The sequence below is a fragment of the Bos taurus genome, chromosome 18, assembly GCF_002263795.3.
Source record: "Bos taurus isolate L1 Dominette 01449 registration number 42190680 breed Hereford chromosome 18, ARS-UCD2.0, whole genome shotgun sequence".
Classification (NCBI taxonomy): domain Eukaryota; kingdom Metazoa; phylum Chordata; class Mammalia; order Artiodactyla; family Bovidae; genus Bos; species Bos taurus.
The window spans coordinates 52,242,401-52,265,000 of NC_037345.1; the positions used below are offsets into that span (position 1 = coordinate 52,242,401).

A 22,600-nucleotide genomic window follows, 5' to 3' on the forward strand; every position below is an offset into this window, starting at 1 on the left:
GGTATCACTTACACGTGGAATCTAAAATATGACACAAATGCACACATCTACAAAACAAAAAGAGAATCACGGACACAGAGAACAGACCGGTGGTTGCCCAGGGGTTGGGGGAGGGATGGAGTAGGAGGCTGGCTTAGCAGACATAAGCTTTTATATATACAATGGATAAGCAGCAAGGTCCTACTGGATAGCACAGAGAGCTATATTCAATATCCTATGATAAACCACAATGGAAAAGAATATTTTAAAAGAAATTTTTAATTGATTTGCTTTGCTGTACAGTAGCAATTAACACAATACTGTAAATCAACTATAGTTCAACTTTTTTTCCTTTCTTTGCATGAGTGGGAAAAGTATGGTGATATAAAATTTGACAAAATTAAAGTCCTCCAAACTTGTCACAGATCCTGCTAAAGAGGTCTGAATTGGACAAAGGCTATATAGAAACCAGTCAGATCAAAAGGATTTTAATGGAAATATGGAAGCTAGAAAAACAAATATTGTAATTTGAACATTTATTAAGAAAGTTACTGTTACTGTTAGTAACCATTTCTGACACTTTCCAAATATTATAGTAAAACTGTCTTAACACACAGGGCAGGAGTAAAAATTCAGTTATGTAAAATGCAGCATTTCATTTTTGCCAAGTTAACCAGAAACACTGTTTTATCAGTTTGTATTGTCCTTTTAAAGTGCACATAGGTATACACACACACACAGAGCTAAACTTAACCCGATAGTACACTGTAGAGAAAGAGACCAAATGCTAAGAAATTCAGCCCATCCCTGCTGATGAGGGACAAATGGGGAGGACCAATCCTGGGGGGGTTAAACCAAATTCATGTCATTTAAGACTGCGATACTGCCTATGTTCTACATTTCAAATAATGTTTATGCTTACTTATTTGCTTACATTAAGACTTGCAGGATCCCTCCTCCAAATATATTTTAAATTATTTTTTGGGGAAAATCAGCATTTCAAACATGACAACTTTACATACTTTTAGTCATTTACCAAAAATACTGAGCACCTACATTGAGTTGGAGACGTAGCAATGCATGAAACCCCTTCTCTTAATAAGCTTACGTTCCAGTGGACGTAAATTTAGGTATGCGCATCATTGTATAAATTCGGAGAAGGCAATGGCACACCACTCCAGTACTCTTGCCTGGAAAATCCCATGGGCAGAGGGGCCTGGTGGGCTGCAGTCCATGGGGTCGCTAGAGTCGGACACGACTGAGTGACTTCACTTTCACTTTTCACTTTCATGCATTGGAGAAGGAAATGGCAACCCACTCCAGTGTTCTTGCCTGGAGAATCCCAGGGACGGGAAGCCTGGTGGGCTGCCGTCTATGGGGTCGCACAGAGTCGGACACGACTAAAGCGACGTAGCAGCAGCAGCAGGTGGCTAGCCATACTCATGTCTTTTCTAAGCTCTAGTACAAGAGCTGATGAAAGTCACTTGCAGTGACTGATATTCAAGTTCTCATGAAATCCCATATGGAACGCTTCTCATTAGGTAAGTCTCTGCTGTATGGACTATTGTAAATGTTGATGTTGAGCAGAAACATTACATTTTCATGAAAGAAATTCTTTTTCTACTATGAGAACTCAAGTGAGTGGAAAATTTCAGCTCTTGTTTGAAGACTTCAGAACAAAATGGAACACCACATTACAGAACTTCGCTTCTGTACGGATTCTCTGATGAAGGATAACCCTTACTATACTCTTCACTTGTATAGAATTTATCACCACTGTGGACTCTTTGATGAATTAGAAGACCTGAACTCCAACGGAAACCCTTACCGCACGCGTCACATTTGTAGGGTTTCTCTCCTGTGTGGACTCTCTGATGAGCCTGGAGGTTTGATCTCTGACTGAAGCCCTTTCCACACACTTCACATTTGTATGGTTTTTCCCCAGTGTGGACTCTGTGATGGGCTTGAAGACTTGAAAACCCACTGAAGCCCTTGCCGCACTGTTCACATTTATAGGGCCTCCCTTCTGTGTGGACCCTCTGATGGGCTTGGAGGCGGGAACTCTCACTGAAACCCTTCGTGCACACTGCACATTTGTAGGGTTTCCCTCCGGTGTGGACCCTCTGATGTGCTTCAAGGCGTGAGCTCTGACTAAAGCCCTTCCCACACATCTCACATTTATACGGCTTCACTCTGGTGTGGACTCTCTGGTGGCCTTGAAGATATGCTCTCTGACTGAAACCCTTCCCACAAACCTCACAGATGTATGGTCTCTCTCCAGTGTGGACACTCTGATGGCTCTGAAGGTAAGACCTCTGACTGAAGCTCTTACCACACTCATCACACTGGTAGGGTTTCTCTCCTGTGTGGACTCTCTGATGGGCCAAAAGAGTTGAGGCCTTGCTGAAGCCCTTCTCACATTCTCCACATTTATAGGGTTTCTCTCCTGTGTGAACCCTCTGATGAATTTGAAGATTAAAGCTCCAACTGAAGCCCTTCCCACACTCCTCACACTTGAATGGTTTTTCTCCCGTGTGAACCCTTTGGTGGCCTTGAAGGTGTGAACTCCGACTGAAGCCCTTCCCACACTCCTCGCACTTGTATGGTTTCTCGCCAGTGTGGACTCTCTGATGCCCTTGAAGGTATGAATTACGACTGAAGCCCTTCCCACATGCCTCACATTTGTATGGTTTTTCTCCTGTGTGGACTCTCTGATGGGCTTGAAGGTATGAACTCCGACTGAAACCCTTATCACACTCCTCACACTTATAAGGCTTCTCTCCTGTGTGGACTCTCTGATGAACATTAAGAACAGATCTATGACTGAAGCCTTTACCACATGCACTGCATTTGTACGGCTTCTCGCCAGTGTGGACTCTCTGATGATCTTTAAGTTTTGAATTCCAGTTGAAGCCATTCCCACACACCTTGTAAGGTTTCTCTCCGATGTGAATTTTCTGATGGGCTTGAAGATACGAACTTTGGCTGAAGCTGTTACCACATGTGTAACGTTTATAGGGTTGTTCCCTAGTGTGGACTATCTGAAGGTTTTGAAAATGTGAGGCCAGACTGAAGCCATTAGCACATGCCTCAGAATTATAGGGAACCTCTTCCATGTGAACTCTGTGCTGAATGTTCAGATCTGAGTTACAAATGAAACCTTTCTCACACTCCATGTCTGTGTATCGTTTCTCTTCAGTGTGGATTTTCTGATGGGCTTGAAGACAAGAATTCTCATTAAAGGCATTCCCATTCTCCTCAGATTCATGGGATTCCTCCTCGATGTAGACCCTAACAATACTACTAAGGTCTAAGCTATGACTGAAGCCTTTCTCATACACGCTGTATCTATCAGACGTCTCTCCTCTGGGTATAAGTTGATATGTGTTATGAGAGGAGCACTGATTGATGCTCTCACTGTATTCACATTTAAATGGCTTCTCTTTTGCGTGTCCTTTCTGATGCGATTGCAGATGTGAATTCTCAAAAATACAATGATCTCCTCTACAAACACTCTGATGAATATGAAGAACTGACCTGTAACTACAGTCCTTTTCACATGCACTGTATGTACAGGGCTTTCCTTCTAAATCTAATTGCTGATGAACTTCAGAGCTGGAGTCATCGCTGAAGGCTTTTCTGAACTCATTACCAGGATAGGGCTTTTGCCCTGTTTGAATATGATTAAGCAATGAAACCTTCATGACATCTTCTCCACAGTCATGGCAGCTGGAGTTTTTTCCTGTTCTGTGTACACCCAGATTATCACCATGATGTGAGATCCAACTGATGCTGTCAGATTTACAGAAATCATTTTCCTTGGAAACTTGCTGACATCGACATTGATAATTACGTGACTCTGTAAGGTACATTTTCCTCCAAGAATGGTGGGCTCGCCAAGAGGGAAATTCTTGATTTTTTATGTCATTGGAACCGTCTCCTATGTGAGTCAAGACACAGTTCTCATCTTCAGAAATCTGAATTGGTATTCCTGCCCAAACCTGGCAGGGGGAATCACCTTGTTTTTGCAACTGAGAAATATTCTCTTGGAAGTTTCTCATGGAATCTTGACACCCAGTTAACCTGCCTGCACCTCGTTGCCAGGACTGCCAGGTGGAAAGGTCTTTGGGGGAAAAGCAGCTTAATCCCACTTCTTGAATACTTTCCATATTATGTGGACTCTTGGTTCCTATAAGAATAAAGAGATTTTAGACATGTGCGCAATGAATGCTTTTATTCAGAGATTTCAAGATTCTGCACTTAGATCATGACATGAAACTTCAATAAACTGGAGGAAAGTTTGTTACTACCTCTGACAATACTTAGAATATCGTTTACCTTTGGCTACACCAGGAATAGAAGTAGGATTCACAGAATTCGGGCTATGCATATGCCTCAAAATCAGGGCTATGCAATGCAACCTGGACATCAAAGATGGTGGCTCTGTTCAAAAGGCCTAGTTAAACCATGCACACATTGTCATGGGCTGCCTGGAGATTCCAAGGAAAAAACAGAAGCGGGTAGTCTCAAACTGGAAAGAATATAGTTTCAGGTGGACAAATGTATTTTGCCACACACAAAATCGTGTGTTAAATGCTATGTAGATGAAGGTAAACAGAGACCTTTCATCGATTCTTGATGTCTTGTATGGCCTATCTCTAATGAGTTCATTTTCATGAGAATAATGCGTTCTCCTATGTCACTGTAAGCCATAACCAGTTTAAACTCCTTTTAAAAGATATTTTGCAATTAGCAAGGGCCATGGGGCAGGTGAAATGTGAAACACTGTGGCAGAATTGCAAAGGCAAGATGGGAATTTGCTCTATGACTCAAGAAACTCAAACCAGGGCTCTGTAGCAACCTAGAGGGGTGGGATGAGAAGGGAGATGGGAGGGAGGGTCAAGAGGGAAGGGACATAGTTATACCTATGGCTGATTATGTTTATATTTGGCAGAAACCAACACAATACTGTAAAGCAAGTATCCTTCAATTAAAAATAAATAAATTTAATTCAAAAGAGAATTGCACAGGCAAGTTTCATGGTCCTTTGAGGCAACTTAACAAGTAAAACTCAATGAACAATGACTGTCATTTTGCTGATAAAGTACTTTGATGTTTAAGGAATCTGAGGCACTGGTAGAGTTGAAGATGGGCATGTTTGGGTGGAAATGGCTTGTCTGTTAGTTACGAAAGCTCAGGTTATCAGCAGGCAGCGTATCATTCACATCCTAGTGAGAAGTATATTTATTCCCGGAGAACAAGTGGCCCAACAGGGCTGAAGCAATAACACGCACTCTCCTAATACTTGGCAAAATATTAATCCTCTTTCAGTATCCAAGGTGAGGGGGAAAAGGCAGTAAAAGGGAATTTTTTTCTCATAATGTGAATATTATCTTCAAATGCAATAATTCTTCCTTAGCTACTGGTGTTCTCCTGTCTCTAAACACGGGAGTGTATTACACACAAGGAAGAGCACTTTGCTGTGTGCACTGTCTCACCCTTACTGCCTCTAACACTCCTAGTGAACAGCAGCTGCTCAGTAAGCATTTAATGAATAGATCACAGCTTGAGTCATTCTCAGTCACAGAACTGACAGGGCATGCATGTGTAAGTTACTTTTTATGGGAAAGAAGCTGGTGATGGCAATTTTACTGCACAGCTGAAAGGCTGTATGAGAGGCAGGGTTACACTCAGTTACCACTTGCCAGTGAGAAAAGCAAAGGTCACAAGAATCTTGTGGACTGTGTCTTTTTAATTCTGAAAATAACCTTTGAAATGGTGTAGTTTTTCTCACACAAAATCTTAACTCTTGGCCCCACCCTATCGCCAACTTTTAAAACAAGGAAAAAAATAAAGGGCGACACTGACGACTGCGTGGCAGCAGGCTCTGGGGCAATGTGTTGGCTGCAGGGCCTACGGCACATCCACGAGTACGCATCTCAGTACTTAAAAACAAGAATGCTTAGCGATGTCTTTGGTTTCTCAAAAGCAAGGCTTTCAGTTATTATACTAACATTCTGTCACCTAAAGGTGAAACGGAGTTCCCTGGTGGTCCAGTGGCTGCGACTCCACACTCCCAATGCTGGGGGACCCGGGTATCCCTGGTGAGGGAACTAGATCCCCCATGCTGCAACTAAGACACAGTATGCTGCATGCAACGTGCAGCATATGGCTAAATGCTGCATGTTATAGCCACATATTGGATTATGTAGCAATGATTTTTTTAAAAAAAGAGTTATAATCTCAGATTGGGAGGGATTTCCCCAAGGTACCATGAAGGAGAAAAATTAGTACTTTATTACCGTGAAGGAAAAAAATTAGTACTTTAAAAATAAGAATATATATTTTCAAAATTTTGCATGAATATAAGGTATAAACATGTTAATATATGGAAATACTAAATAAAAAGGTACTTCAAAATATGACATTACATTCCTACTGATACCATCAGGCAGGGGGACTAGCACACTACAGCCCTAGCTCTGTTTTTGTATAGCCTAGGAACAAGAATAGATTTTACATTTTTTAAACTGGTGTAAGAAAAAGCATTTGGTCTCTTTGACAGAGATCAAATATGGTCAGCAAAACCTAAAATATTTACCATCTGGACCTTCAGAGAAAAAGTTTGCTGACACTTTGTCTAAAGAATATATTGCCTGTATGACCTTGAACCTGAACTGAGATGACAACAGAAAAATCATAGAAGTGAAGTAATTTGTTTTGAAATTTTCAGTTGACTCTCATTCCTACCCAGGAGCATTTCCAGCTCCACAGCTGTGACCACGGCTTTTGACATCAGAATCTGAGGACTCAAGAAACATTACTAAAATGTTTGGACTCACATAAATGTCCAGCTTAGAAGTTCTACTTTAAAAAGAAAACTACAGCCCAGTACCGCCCAGTGAACACGATGCAAAAATCAACAAAACATTCTGAATTCAACAGCACATTAAAAGATCGTACAAGACAATCACATGGGACTTATTCTAGGAATGCAAGGATGGTTCAACGTCTTCAGATCACTACATGTGACACCCAGTATTAGCAAAATGAAGGATAAAAATCATATGATCAAAAGCAACAAAAGCAAAAATAAACAAGTGGGACTACATCAAACCAAGAAGCTTCTGCACAGCAAAGGAAACCAACAACAAAATGAAAAGGCGAACTTACTGAATGGGAGAAAGTATTTGTAAATCATATATTTGATAAGGGGTTAATATCCAAACTACATAGAGAACTCATACAATTCAATAGCAAAAAACAAACTATTCAATTTAAAAAAAGTGGGCAGAAGACCTGAATAGACATTTTCCCAAAGAAGACACACAGCTGGCCAACAGGTTCATAAAAAGATGCTCAACAACATTAATCACCAGGGAAATGCAAACCAAAATTACAATGAGCTATCAACTCCCATCTGTTGGAATGGCTATTATCAAAAAGATGTGTGTGTGCGCTCACTCGCTTCAGTTGTGTCTGACTCTTTGCGACCCTATGGACTGTGGCTCACCAGGCTCTAAGGCAAGAGATGACAAACGCTGGCAAGGATGTAGAGAAAAGGGAAGGCTTGTACACTGTTGGTGGGAATATAAGTTGGTGCAGCCACTATGGAAGTCGTTATAGAGGTTCCTCAAAAAATTAAAAATAGAATTATATGATTCAGCAATTCTACTTCTAGGTATTTATCTGAAGAAAAAGAAAACACTAACTTGAAAAGATACAGCCCATAGGGTTGCAAAGAATCAGACATGACTAAACAACAACACATGTACACTGTACAACATGTACACCACAGAATTATGTACAACAGTCGAGATAAAGGAACAGTCTCAGTGTCCACTGATGGATAAACGGATAAAGAAAATGCAACCACAGATAAATATGAAATCTTGCCATTTGCAACAATGCAGGTAGACCTTGGAGGTATTTAAAGACAAATACTGCTCGATCTCTATTATACGTGGAATCTAAAACACTCCCCAACACACACACACACACCAAGCAAGCTCACAGATACCAGAAAACGGATGGGTGGTTGCAAGAGGCAGCAGTTTGGGGACAGGAAAAACAGGTGAACTGATTTTTTTAATTTAAACAAACTGAATAAGAAAAGAAAACTGCAGCTAGGTCAAGAGACTGTTACATATTAGAGGATGGGACAGTAATAAGAACAGAAAAAGATAAAGAACTGGGCATTTAACTGAGGAAGTTAATGCAAGAGTGTCTCACCTGAAATTGCTGCATGGGAGGGCAGATTATCCTTTAGCACTGATCATTGCTGATATTTCTTTTAGCTGCCTGGCTATTCTTATCCTTTAAGAAATAATGAGTACCTATCCATGAATACTAAAGGACACCTACACAGAATTAGGACAGGCATTCATCTGACGACAAACACCACTCTGGAGTATCTCTCTATCACATGGTTTACTCTATACCTGTTGGCTGCCTCAGGGAGGACTGAAGACAGGGAAGACCATGCATGTATTAACTGACTCACTCATTCAAGGCACACAGCAAAGCAAGCCAAGTAACCCGAAGCAGAAGCATCACTGAGACAGGTCTGATGGGTAGCAAGTGGGCCAGTGCAGCTGGGACAGAAGGAATGAGCTAGGATCGGAGAAGCTAGAGCAGTGAGGGTACAGACACCTCAGGGCCTGACCCCTTCTGACTCGTGTTCTGGGAGGGGCTCTCTGGCTGCTGGGTGACTGCCGGATGGTTCTCACCTGAACACCCACCTCTCTGGGACTCCATCATCAAACGCTCTTCTCTCTCCAGCTGGAATATAAGCTCTGGTTTGAAGGGCTGATTTCCTGTAAAAAAGGAGAGAAGAGCAAAAGTTTTCAATTTTGACCAAGTTTAACTTGTGGTTTTTTGTTTTTTTCCCCTCCTGAATCATATTTTTGTTTGTTGGGGTTTTTTTTTCTTCTTCTGATTCACGTTTTTGGCATCATATCTAAGAAATCTTTGCCTAACCCAAGGTCATGAAAATTTTCTCCTGTGTTTCCATCTACAAGTTTCACACTTCTACATTTTACATCAGGCCCTTCATCCACTTCAAGTTAATCTTTCATTTTGTAGGTGGGAGGCATGCAAATATATGCATACAGAAGTCCAAGTGTTTCAGCACTATCTGTTGAAAAAATACTTTCTCCAGTGAATTTCCTTGGCCCCTGCAGAAGAATTGCTTATTCTGTTCACTGCAGTAAACAAATCCACTAAGGAGTGTTGAGGACTGCAATTTTCCTCCCACTAGACCTAAAACTAAAGGTATATAGAGTTATAAACTGTATTCCTTAGCTACTTCCATGAATCCTTTCCTTTCTCTGTTTACTGTGGTTAAGGTATCCCTTTCAAACACAACTCATTTTTCTTTTCGATGATCATCCCTTCACATTCTTATTTGATTTACTTTTTAGAATGTGTTGAACTAAATATTTTCTTTAAAGACTTTTTTGACGTGGATCATTTTTTAAAAGTCTTTATTGAATTTGTTACAGTATTGCTTCTGTTTTATGTTTTGTTTTTTTTTTTGGCTGCAAGGCATGTGGGATCTTAGTTCCCCAACCAGGGATTGAACCTGCATCTTCTGCATTGGAAGGTGGAGTCTTAACCACTGGAGCACCAGGGAAGTCCCCTAACATATTTACAAAAGTCCAAACTAGACCAAAAGGTGTTATTCAGACAAGTGTGACCCTCTCAAACATCCCTTCCACGCCATCACAGCTCACCATTGACAAGAAACTAAATTCATGATTTCCTGATTAATCCTTGTGTTGCTTACATACATTTACTTATTTTTCCCTTTTTTCCCTTACACAAACTAGTAAGTATACTATTAATGCTCTTTTGTACTTGGTTATCTTCAGGGAAAATTCCTACAAGTGAGTTGCTGAGAAAGGGTAAATCCATAGTTCTGTTAGACGCTGTCAAATTCTTCTCCATAGGGGTGGTATCGTGTTGCATTCCCACCGTCAAAACATGAAAGTGCTTTATTCCCTACAACTTTGCCACCCCCCACCCCCAATAGTGTTAAGTTTCTGAATTCTGGGGGACTTCCCTAGCGGTCCAGTGGTTAAGACTCGGTGCTTTCACTGCTGGGGCCTGGGTTCAATCCCTGGTTGGGGAATGAAGATCCAACAACCTTCATGAGACAGCCCAAAAAAAAAAAAAAAGTTTTTGAATTTTTGCTAACCTCATGAATGAAAAATGGCGTTTCAGTATAATTTGAATTAGTACCTCTCTTACTATGAATGAAACTGAATAAATATTCATACATATACGTATTTTTATATATCCATGTATGTTTATGTATATGAATATAGGTGTACACATGCAGACACACCCCTAATCCTAGCTCTAAGCCCTAAGACCAGGAAACAAAGATACCACAGTGGCAAGGACCGTTCCTAGCATCCAAGGCCTATTCTGTAGCCTTTCCACATAACAGTGTAGCCTTGGGTATAACAGCTTTTAGTGAGTCCTCAGAGTCCTCTAGCAAATTACTTGAGGCTCTGGGCACCCCCCAGCTTGCCACTGGTGTCAAGAGTGTAGTCCTGGGGATTCCTGAACTTGGCCTGCACACAGAAGCATTTAGGGATATTAGGGCCATGGCCTGTGTAAATTACCCTCAAATGGTTCAGATGTAAATTATGCATATGAGAAAAGAGCATTCACATAAACGATAAAGTGAATGGGGTGAAATATCACTCTAGGTGTGTGTGCTGTGCTCAGTCACGTCTGACTCTTTGTCACCCATGGACTGTACCCTGCCGGGCTCCTCTGTCCATGGGATTTTTCAGGCAAGAATATAGGAGTGGGTTGCCATTTCCTCCTCCAGGGCATCTTCCCGACTCAGGGATCGAACTTAATCTCCTGTGTCTCCTGCATTACAGGCAGATACTTTACCACTGAGCCATAGGTAAAAGCGATAGGGGTATTCTTGTTCTATACTTTTGCAAATTTTCTGTATGTTTGAAGACAAGTATGTCACTAAAGCAGAAAAACCAAAATACCTCTGAAAAACCACAGCTACAGTTATTGGCACCATGAAAATCCGAAAAGCGCAGCAACTCGACTTTATGGGGCAGGACCACAAGCTCCCCATTCATATTAATAGTTCAAGGGACAGATTTTTTTCCTGGACAGAAACACATTGTCTCTGTCTCTGGGATTACTAGGACTTATAGGTACCTAAGGTAAGAGGATGATTTTAGGAGTTCCAGAGCTTTACATGACTGCACCCACAAAGGAATCCCAGGAGGATGACACTGAGTCCCCGAGGCACTGTGCTCACCCACTGAGAGCAGGTTCTGGAAGTTCTCCAGCATCACTTCCTGGTACAGCCTCCTCTGAGCCGAGTCCAGCAGCCCCAGCTCCTCCTCGGTGAAGACCACAGCCACGTCCTTGAAGGACACTGGCTCCTATGACACCAAACACACACACACAATGCTTATGGAAGAGGGACAGCCCCGAGAAAGTGTCAAGGACGGGAAGTGGTTCCAGATTCCTAAGGACCAAGTCACATTTCAGCAACTGCCTTCTGTTTGCCTTTCACACTGCTGATTCCATCCACCAGAAAGGCTGCAGGAAAAGGAATCCTTGCACTTTAAACTGCTGCCTTTTGATACTACCCCTGTAGGTAAGTCCCTGGAGCTCTGCTGCATTGCATGGGTTGCTAGAAAAGCTTTAGTTCCAACCGTGTGCGATGGAGTCTATTTTCCCTCTTTTTATATACATATACCAACCAGTCCATCCTAAAGGAGATCAACCCTGGGTGTTCACTGGAGGGACTGATGCTGAAGCTGAAACTCCAATACTTTGGCCGCCTCATGCGAAGAGTTGACTCATTGGAAAAGACTCTGATGCTGGGAGGGATTGGGGGCAGGAGGAGAAGGGGACAACAGAGGATGAGATGGCTGGATGGCATCACCGATTCGATGGACGTGAGTCTGAATGAACTCTGGGAGTTGGTGATGGACAGGGAGGCCTGGTGTGCTGTGATTCATGGGGTCGCAAAGAGTTGGACACGACTGAGCGACTGAACTGAACTGAACTGAACCGCTTATTTGATGCGCCAGACTTACAGGGCATGAGTCACCTTTCCTATTCAAGGATGGAGCCCTCCTCTGTGCCCCATCCAGATGTGTAGCGTTTATGGACACAGCTCTGGGGCCTCACTCTGCCGTGGGGCCCTGGACCCAGTCTGCATCCTCTCTTCACTTGCAGGCTGTTAACTGTACCTTAGGGTACTAGGAATAATAAAATGAGTGACTGTAAGTAAAACACTTAGGAACAGCGCCTGGTACATAGTATATACCCAATGTGTGCATGCTAAGTCGCTTCAGCTGTGTCTGACTCTTTGTGACACCATGAACTGTAGCCCACTAGGCTCTTCTGTCTGGAATTCTCCGGGCACGAATACTGGAGTGGGTTGCCATGACCTCCAGAAGATCTTCCAACCCAGGGATCGAAACCTCATCTCTTTACATCTCCTACATTAGCAGGCAGATGAGTTCTTTACCACTAGAGTCACCTGGGGAGCCCAAGTACCTAATAAATGCTAACTATTATTATGATTACTGTTACCATCATCATTGCTGACATTCCACTTCAGGGCTATACAGTAATTCAAGGAATTGATGGTTGAGAATATAGTGAACTGATACAAATAATGCATGCTTACTTAGTTTTAGAGTAAACAATGTTGCAAGATTGCTGCCATATAGACCTTAGTCCCTAGAACTCTGCTGGTTATCTCCTGAAGATAAATTACAAAAAGTAGAAATGGTAATGTTGAAGAAAAACAAACTTTAAAGTTTTGAGACCATAATGGCAAGTGCTTCCTCCAAAAAGATTTTTCTTAATTTATTCTGCTTCCAAGAAAGTATAAATTCCTAAGCCTCCATACTCTGGACAACAGTGGACACGAATACTCAAAAGCAAAAACCAAAAAACTTGGATAATCTCAGAAGTCAATTTGGGAAGCCAAAACTAGTTATCTCAAAAACTTTCACAAAATTGATAAGTAATGAATATTACTCTTTTCATATGTTTACTGGTCATCTGTTTCTTGTTTTGTAATAACATTCATTCACTTGGGGACAGTAGGCCTTTTCTTCCATATGTGATATAAACTCTTTTCTTCCTACCTTGTTATCTGTCTTTTAATATTTTTGCTATAGGGAAATTTAAAATTTCTGTATGAAGACCTGCTCAACACTGCATTTGTTCTGGCTGGAGCTTCAAACACCACAATTTCAAGTCTTGGTCTCTGAATGAGAACTCTGGTTTGGTTTGATTTTTGGTTTTTGTTTTGTGTCTCTTTCCACCCCAACTGTATGCCTGATACTCTTGGTCCAGAAAGACTTTGGAATCGGCCAGACACGTGCCTACTGCAGAAACGTGAACAGGATCTGAATTTACATGAACCTCTTATTTTCATGTTGATGGGGAAGATGATTCAGTCCCTCTCAGGGCAGTGAATAGAGTTACGGATGGAAAGTACCTGTGTCTTTTTTTTTTGAGTATAGTTGCTTTACAATGGTGTGATAGTTTCTGCTATACAGTGTCTGTATGACTTACAGTATGACTAAAATTTTACAATTAAGTACCTGTGATGCTCTCATTAATTCATGAATGGTATAACACAGAAAGGTACACAAACAGACACAGACACACACAAAGAAAGCTTTCAGGTCCCAGAAAGAAAGAATCTAGATCTTTTTGAATGAAAACAGCTAGCGCTCTTTTTCTGAGTTCAGCCTCAGTATGATTCTGTTAGACAAAACTACTCTTTAGGTATTCTTTTTACAAAGTCTGTGGGGTACCACTTTAAAAAAACTTATTTAAAAAAATTTTTTTTAAGTTTTGAGTCCCTAGAATATTGGACAAATAATATTAGAATTCTCTCAGAATTACTCTGAGTAAAGATTAAATAAAGGGAAAATGAGTCTGTTGTGTAAAAGTGTAAGAATCATCAAGACATTAAAGGTTGTGAATGAGGAATACTTTTTTAAAAAGGAGGAAAAGGTATAATAGTTCATTGAAATAATGACAAAAATTGAGTGCTATAATCTTAAGTGAATAAAAGACAATTAAAAATTGTATCTATTATTGCAAGTCTAGTTATGAATGCACATAAAAATAAACATAAAAAAACAGGTGATTTGTAGGCAGGGTAATAATGTGTGGGCCTTCCCATTTAAAAAATTTCCATTCTCTTTTACACTATTAGTTGTGAAACAAAATGGTAATATATAAAAACTGAGAAAGGAAATTTTAAAGAAGTTGAATCAAGAGAGCATGGCACACAAGCAGTATTAAATGTCTGCCGCCATTCTTTACTCTTGGCAAGGAAGAGAAATAAGGTATCCACTGAGAAACGAAATTACCTGTTAAGTGACAGAAATAAAAAATCCAACTCACCTGGAACTTCATCATCTTCTTGTCCTTTTCCTGGGGAAAGGCAGAGACCTGAAGAGACACAAAACAAGAAAGAAGCCATGAGGGAGGGGGAAACGCATCTCTGTGCAAATCAGAAAAAGGTGTCCCTTCTCCTGGGCAGATGCAGCCACACACATCTTCACAGGCAGGGTGTGGGCTGGGGTCTAACCATCCCTAGGCTAACCCGGCAGGATGCCCACCAGCGAGGGGCAGCCTGCACCGCCACACCCTGCAGCCCTCACACAGCTCGAGCCTCCCCAGATACACACTGTGAATCTGGGGAACATGCAAAAGGAGACACAGTTAAGTGGGAGAGGAGAGGTGCTCATTAAAAGCACCTCTGGGGACAGTTAGCTTTTAAAACCTCTAACTGCTATATATTTGCTACACATTTGCTCTATATTCCTTGTGTGTGTGCTAAGTCATGTCTGACTCCTGGTGACCCAGTGGACTGTAGCCCACCAGGCTCGTCAGTCCACGGAATCAGGCAACAATACTGGAGTGGATTGCCATTTCCTTCTCCAGGGGATCTTCCCAACCCAGGGATCAAAACCCACATCTCTTGCATCTCCTGCATTGGCAGGCAGATTCTTTACCACTGCACCACCTGGGAATTGCTCTATATTGGCACTGTTAAAGATCTGCTATAGATGTTTAAACCATGGTTAAATTAATTAACCTCTCTAGGCTTACTTCTGCGGAGAAGGCAATGGCACCCCACTCCAGTACTCTTGCCTGGAAAATCCCATGGATGGAGGAGCCTGGAAGGCTGCAGTCCATGGGGTCGCTAAGAGTCAGACACAACTGAGCGACTCCACTTTCACTTTTCACTTTCATGCATTGGAGAAGGAAATGGCAACCCACTCCAGTGCTCCTGCCTGGAGAATCCCAGGGACGGGGGAGCCTGGTGGGCTGTCGTCTCTGGGGTCGCACAGAGTCGGACGTGACTGAAGCGACTTAGCAGCAGCAGCAGCAGCAGCAGCAGGCTTACTTCTGCAAGCTGCAACACTAGGATTGTAATAGTACAAATACCATAAGATTGCTGTTAGGATACATGGGTGAGCAGTGGAAAACTGCTGTAACTATACCAGTGTTTTAGATTAATATCTGGTAGCTTCAGAGAAGCAGGCACTATTCTGCAATATAAAACAGTCCTTCAAATGGAGGTTGTAAGAAATCTGGGCCGCAGAGATTATGGCTTTTCACTTTTGTTGCCCTGATAACATTGCAGGTGGCCAAAAGGTTCATTTGGGTTTTCCATACCATATAGGGAAGAACCCAAAAGAACTTTTTCACCAACCCAATAACATTCGTTTAGACTTTGAGACCACCCTTCTGAGAAGTCTAATGGCTGGTGAATATTCCTCCTGAAGCCAAAGAGATTCCAGTGGTACATCCCTCTTCCCATGTGAATGTGATAAAGATTACAGAAGCCCATGATGATACTGTATCTATGTGAAGCACTGGCTCCATGCTTGACCCATGGGAGGATCTGGAAACCACGAGTTTGACTTCTTGGGTTCTCCCTCAAGGTTATTTACCATTCTCAACAGTCATTTACTGTTATTTATCTTCTTCACTATTCCCAAGCAAATTCCAAGTCGTCTGTGGAAGAAAAAGAACTCAAAAGAAGGGGGAGGGGGCTAATCACAGGCTTTGTGGCCACATAGTGTCTCTGTGGAATAAGGTTCCTTTTGTTCCTTTTACAACCTTTAAATGTAAAAACCAATCTCAGCTGGGGAGGGAGAGGAGCTTTACAAAAATAAGCCATGGGCAGTAGTTTGCCCACCTGCATTCTCCACCCTCTTAGGTTTTTTTTTAAGTCTTTATTGAATTTGTTACAATACTGCTTCTGTTCTGTGTTTTCTTGGCCCACGAGGCATGTGGGATCTTAGTTCCTCCACCAGGGATTGAACCCACACCCGCTGGATTGGAAGGAGAAGTCTTAACCCTGGACTGCCAGGGAAGTCCTAGCCCTCTTAGCTTTTAACACTCAGCTGGTCCAAGATACCTTTTAACAAGCTTGGCTGCAGTCTTATTAATCCCTAAAACCCACTTTGCCAGTCTAATAGAAGCAATGCTTTGTCCAAGCAGGCAATGAAAGGGGGTATGGGAGAGGTGTCAGTCCCTGGGTTGGGAAAATCCCCTGGAGGAGGGCATGGCAACGCACTCCAGTATTCTTGCCTGGAGAATCCCATAGGCAGAGGAGCCTGGTGGGCTACAGTCCATGGGGTCACAAAGAGTCAAACAGGACTGAGCACCTATGTAGCAAAGTAAATTTTTGCAAGTTAATTAACCCCTCAATGCCTCTGTTTCTTCACGGGTAAAATGTGAATAAAAACAGAAAGGATTCTGTAGTGTTCCAGTGGTTAGGAATCTGCACTTTCACTGTCCAGGGTGCTGGTTCAATCCCTTGTTGAGGAACTAAGATGCCACGGGCAGCACGACGTGGCCCAAAATAAATTTTTCTAATGGAAATAAAAATAAGTTTATCATGAAGAAAACATGAGTTAGTGCATCAAAGCATTAGAAAGCCAGTGAGGTTCATAATAAGCACCCAATAAAGATTAGCTATTATTAGTGTCATCCTCATTGTCACCAGGAAATATACAGAAGCCACACATTAGCCCTGGTTTGTTTCTAAGTACATTTATTTTAGGTAGTAATTATCAGTAGGCGTATATCACCTCTTGAATATTCCTAAAAAGCTGGTGGCTTCAGCATCCCACCAAAACTGACTGCAATATGAAACGTGTATGTAAGTAAAGTCATTTCAGTGACAAGTAACTCTGTTGGAGTCACAAGTAGTGCCAGGTGACTTTATCAATTTCCACTGCTGCTGAAAGTTAAAACAAGGAATATCTTCATTCCTGCACAATCTTTTAGTGTGATGTGATGGCCAAAACTCACAGGATTTACACTAAAAGTAATTCTACTGTATGTAGGTTAAACAATAAGTGTTAAAAAATTGAATGAAGCTGTTCAGCAAGCACTTTTCCAACCTTAAAATAAATAAAGATCACCTGGGGTTCCCATTAAAAGGAAGCACCTTGGTCCCACCCCTACCTACAAAATTCTACCTAAATTGGTATGAAACTGGATCCCAGGACTTGCCTGTATACAGAGCTCCCAGGTGATAACAGTGCTTGAAAGATGCCAGAGAAAACCAATGCATTGCCTACAGGGCTACAGTGATTCAAACGGTCCCAGATTTTTCATTAGAAATCACGAGGCCAGAAGGAAGTAGCACAAGGAGTGAAAGAAAAGAACTGTCAAAGCAGAGTTGTATACTAAAGAACAATTTAGAAAAATATTTAGGGATGAAGTTTCGTGAAAATGCTCTCCAATAAACTCAGAATTCATAGGGAGCCTACTTGCCTTAAAAGGACTGGTAAAGGAAAACTTTCAAAGGCAACAAGGGGGAAAAAATTGTATCATCAGGAAGGAGTCACAGAACAGTAAATATCTGGGAAAATATGATAGATGACTTATCTCTTGAGTTCTTTAAAATACATTTTGCCATTGGAAGCAAAAATTATAACACTGAAAGTTTTCAAAGTATATATTGGGTTGGCCAAAAAGTTCTGATTTGTCCGTAAGAGTTTTTTATATAACAACTAGAACATAAACATAATGCATTATTTTTTCTCTGGGTAATGCTTTTTAGTTTCTTTCTTTGTCTTTAGTTTTGAGTTTATCCTGTTTGTGATGTGCTCAAGTTGTTAAAAGAAAACCTCCAGGTTACACTTAAGATGCTAGAAAAGAGAAGCAAAATAAACCCAAGTCAAACAAAAGAAAGGAAAAAATAAAGGTAAATGCAGAAATCAATGAAATTGAAAACAGATGTGTAATAGAGCCAAGTCAATGAAACCAAAAGTATTCTTTTTTTTTTCTTACTGTAACAAAAACTCTAGTAAGAATGGCAAAGAATAAAAGAGAGATTTAAAAAAAGTTACCAATATTAGGAATGAAAGAGTAAATATCATGACTTCCAGAAGAAAACATAAGAGAAACTCTTCCTGACTTCGAGTTAGGCAGAGTTCTTAGACGTGAAAAGCACAACTCATAAAACACTGATAAATCAGACTTCATCAAAATTAAAACTTTTGCTCTGCAAAATACACTGTTCAGAGGATGAAAAGACAAACCAGTCTGAGAAAAAATATTTGGAAATGACATCTGACAAAGAACTTACATTTAGAATACATGAATAACTCTCAAACATCAATAGTAGGGAAAATGCAACTCAGTTACTCAATTTAGCAAAACATATCAACATTTTAGTAAAGAAGATAAATAAGCTGAAGAAAAGATGTATCTGCTGAACATTATCAGTCACTAGAGAAATGTAAATTAAAGTCACAATAAGATAACACAGGTATATCATAATAAAGTTTTTTTAAAAACCAACAGAAAATACGAAGTGCCGACAAGGATATGAAGCACCTAGAATTCTCGTACATCATTAATGGGAACGCAAAACAGCAGATATCCTGGAGAACAGTTTAGCTGCTGCTTACAAAGTTACACATACATTTTCTATATGACCCACCAATCCCACTCCTGGTTATAAACTCTAGAGAAATAAGCAAACAAAACAAAACGAAACCTTGTACACAAGTGTTTATAACAGCTTATTCATAACTGCCAAAAGTTGGGTAGCTCAGCTGGTTAAAATGTCTGCCTGCAATGCAGGAGACCTCGGTTCAATTCCTGGGTCAGAAGTTCCCCTGGAGAAGGAATAGGCTACGCACACCAGTATTCTTGGGCTTCCCTGGTGGCTCAGATGGTAAAGAATCCACCTGCAATGTGGGAGACCTGGGTTCGATCCCCAAGTTGGGAAGATTCCCTGGAGAAGGGCATGGCAACCCACTCCAGTATTCTTGCCTGGAGAATCCCCATGGACAGAGGGGCCTGGCGAGCCACAGTCGACGGGGTCACAGAGAGTCGGACATGACTGAGTGACTAAGCACAGCACAAAAACATTCCAAATTTTCTTCAACGGGTAAATAAACTAGTATAACCATAAACGTAATATTACCCAGCAACAAAAACAAAGTACTGATACACAAAACAACTTGGATGGAAGTAAAAGGCATTATGCTGGGACTGGTTCTCAGAACTCTCTGAGATGCTGTTCCTGGGTTATAACCCTCAACTTGGCACAGATAAAATTTTCCATTAAAAAAAAAAAAGGCATTATCTGAGTGAAAGATACCAACCTTAAAGGGTTACACATGGTACAAGTTCATTTAAGTGGCATTCTCAAAAAGATGAAACTATAGGGTAATACCCAGTTGTGGTGGATGTGACTGGTGATAGAAGCAAGGTCCGATGCTGTAAAGAGCGATATTGCATAGGAACCTGGAATGTCAGGTCCATGAATCAAGGCAAATTGGAAGTGGTCAAACAGGAGATGAACATCGACATTCTAGGAATCAGCAAACTAAAATGGGCTGGAATGGGTGAATTTAACTCAGATGACCATTATATCTACTACTGTGGGCAGGAATCCCTTAGAAGAAATGGAGTAGCCATCATGGTCAACAAAAGAGTCCAAAATGCAGTACTTGGATGCAATCTCAAAAACGACAGAATGATCTCTGTTTGTTTCCAAGGCAAACCATTCAATATCACAGTAATCCAGGCCTATGCCCCAACTAGTAACGCTGAAGAAGCTGAAGTTGAACGGTTCTTTGAACACCTACAAGACCTTTTAGAACTGACACCCAAAAAAGATGCCATTTTCACTATAGGGGACTGGAATGCAAAAGTAGGAAGTCAAGAAACACCTGGAGTAACAGGCAAATTTGGCCTTGGAGTACAGAATGAAGCAGGGCAAAGGCTAATAGAGTTTTGCCAAGAGAACGCACTGGTCATAGCAAACACCCTCTTCCAACAACACAAGAGAAGACTCTACACATGGACATCGCCAAATGGTCAACACCAAAATCAGACTGATTATAGTCTTTGCAGCCAAAGATGGAGAAGCTCTATACAATCAGCAAAATCAAGACCGGGAACTGACTGTGGCTCAGATCATGAACTCCTTATTGCCAAATTCAGACTTAAATTGAAGAAGTGGTGAAAACCACTAGACCATTCAGGTATGACCTAAATCAAATCCCTTATGATTATACAGTGGAAGTAAGAAATAGATTTAAGGGACTAGATCTGACAGAGTGCCTGATGAACTATGGACAGAGGTTTGTGACATTGTACAGGAAACAGGGATCAAGACCATCCCCAAGAAAAAGAAATAGAAAAAAGCAAAATGGCTAGCAAATAGCTGTGGCCTTACAAATAGCTGTGGAAAGAAGAGAAGTGAAAAGTAAAGGAGAAAAGGAAAGATATAAGCATCTGAATACAGGGTTCCAAAGAATAGCAAGGAGAAATAAGAAAGCCTTCCTCAGCGATCAATGCAAAGAAATCAGAGATCAGATCAGATCAGTTGATTAGTCGTGTCCGACTCTTTGCAACCCCATGAATCGCAGCACGCCAGGCCTCCCTGTCCATCACCAACTCCCAGAGTTCACTGAGACTCATGTCCATCGAGTCAGTGATGCCATCCATCCATCTCATCCTCTGTCGTCCCCTTCTCCTCCTGCCCCCAATCCCTCCCAGCATCAGAGTCTTTTCCAATGAGTCAACTCTTCACATGAGGTGGCCAAAGTACTGGAGTTTCAGCTTTAGCATCATTCCTTCCAAAGAAATCCCAGGGCTGATCTCCTTCAGAATGGACTGGTTGGATCTCCTTGCAGTCCAAGGGACTCTCAAAAGTCTTCTCCAACACCACAGTTCAAAAGCATCAATTCTTTGGCACTCAGCCTTCTTCACAGTCCAACTCTCACATCCATACATGACCACAGGAAAAACCATAGCCTTGACTAGACAAACCTTTGTTGGCAAAGTAATGTCTCTGCTTTTGAATATGCTATCTAGGTTGGTCATAACTTTCCTTCCAAGGAGTAAGTGTCTTAATTTCATGGCTGCAGTCACCATCTGTAGTGATTTTGGAGCCCAGAAAAATAAAGTCTGACACTGTTTCCACTGTTTCCCCATCTATTTGCCATGAAGTGGTGGGACTGGATGCCATGATCTTCATTTTCTGAATGTTGAGCTTTAAGCCAACCTTTTCACTCTCCACTTTCACTTTCATCAAGAGGCTTTTGAGTTCCTCTTCACTTTCTGCCACAAGGGTGGTGTCATCTGCATATCTGAGGTTATTGATATTTCTCCCGGCAATCTTGATTCCAGCTTGTGCTTCTTCCAGTCCAGCATTTCTCATGATGTACTCTGCATAGAACTCAAATAAGCAGGGTGACAATATGCAGCCTTGACATACTCCTTTTGCTATTTGGAACCAGTCTGTTGTTCCATGTCCAGTTCTAACTGTTGCTTCCTGACCTGCATACATATTTCTCAAGAGGCAGATCAGGTGGTCTGGTATTCCCATCTCTTTCAGAATTTTCCACAGTTTATTGTGATCCATACACTCAAAGGCTTTCGTAGTGATGCAAAGAAATAGAGGAAAACAAAAGAATGGGAAAGACTAGAGATCTCTTCAAGAAAATTAGAGATACCAAGGGGACATGTCATGCAAAGATGGGCTTGTAAAGGACAGAGATGGAATGGACCTAACAGAAGCTGAAGATATTAAGAAAAGGTGGCAAGAATACACAGAAGAACTGTACAAAAAAGATCTTCATGACCAAGATAATCACGATGGTGTGACCTAGAGCCAGACATCCTGGAATGTGAAGTCAAGTGGGCCTTAGAAAGCAGCACTATGAACAAAGCTAGTGGAGGTGATGGAATTCCAGTTGAGCTATTCCAAATCCTGAAAGACGATGCTGTGAAAGTGCTGCACTCAATATGCCAGCAAATTTGGAAAACTCAGCAGTGGCCACAGGACTGGAAAAGGTCAGTTTTCATTCCAATCCCAAAGAAAGGCAATGCCAAAGAATGCTCAAACTACCGCACAATTGCACTCATCTCACACGCTAGTAAAGTAAGGCTCAAAATTCTCCAAGCCAGGCTTCAGCAATATGTGAACCATGAACTTCCTGATGTTCAAGCTGGTTTTAGAAAAGGCAGAGGAACCAGAGATCAAATTGCCAACATTCACTGGATCATCGAAAAAGCAAGAGAGTTCCAGAAAAACATCTATTTC

The 22,600-nt window shown here is 41.4% G+C and overlaps 1 protein-coding gene across 4 annotated transcripts in view; it reads right to left on the reverse strand.

Moving 5' to 3' along the window:
- Positions 1 to 240: 240 nt before the first annotated feature.
- Positions 241 to 22,600, reverse strand: part of ZNF112 (zinc finger protein 112) — a 28,008-nt gene continuing 5,648 nt past the window's right edge. The window contains exons 2-5 of one of the 4 annotated variants that reach the window (XM_015458207.3): positions 14,410 to 14,457; positions 11,279 to 11,405; positions 8,721 to 8,795; positions 241 to 4,168 (exon numbers count right to left, since the gene is read on the reverse strand). In XM_015458207.3, coding sequence (XP_015313693.1) covers positions 1,674 to 4,168; positions 8,721 to 8,795; positions 11,279 to 11,405; positions 14,410 to 14,424 — 2,712 coding nt within the window. In that variant the 5' untranslated portion in view covers positions 14,425 to 14,457 and the 3' untranslated portion in view covers positions 241 to 1,673. Of the gene's footprint in view, positions 4,169 to 8,708; positions 8,796 to 11,278; positions 11,406 to 14,409; positions 14,458 to 22,600 lie in introns of all 4 variants that reach the window. The other 3 variants (XM_015458206.3, XM_024979145.2, XM_024979144.2) reach the window with 3 other exon arrangements.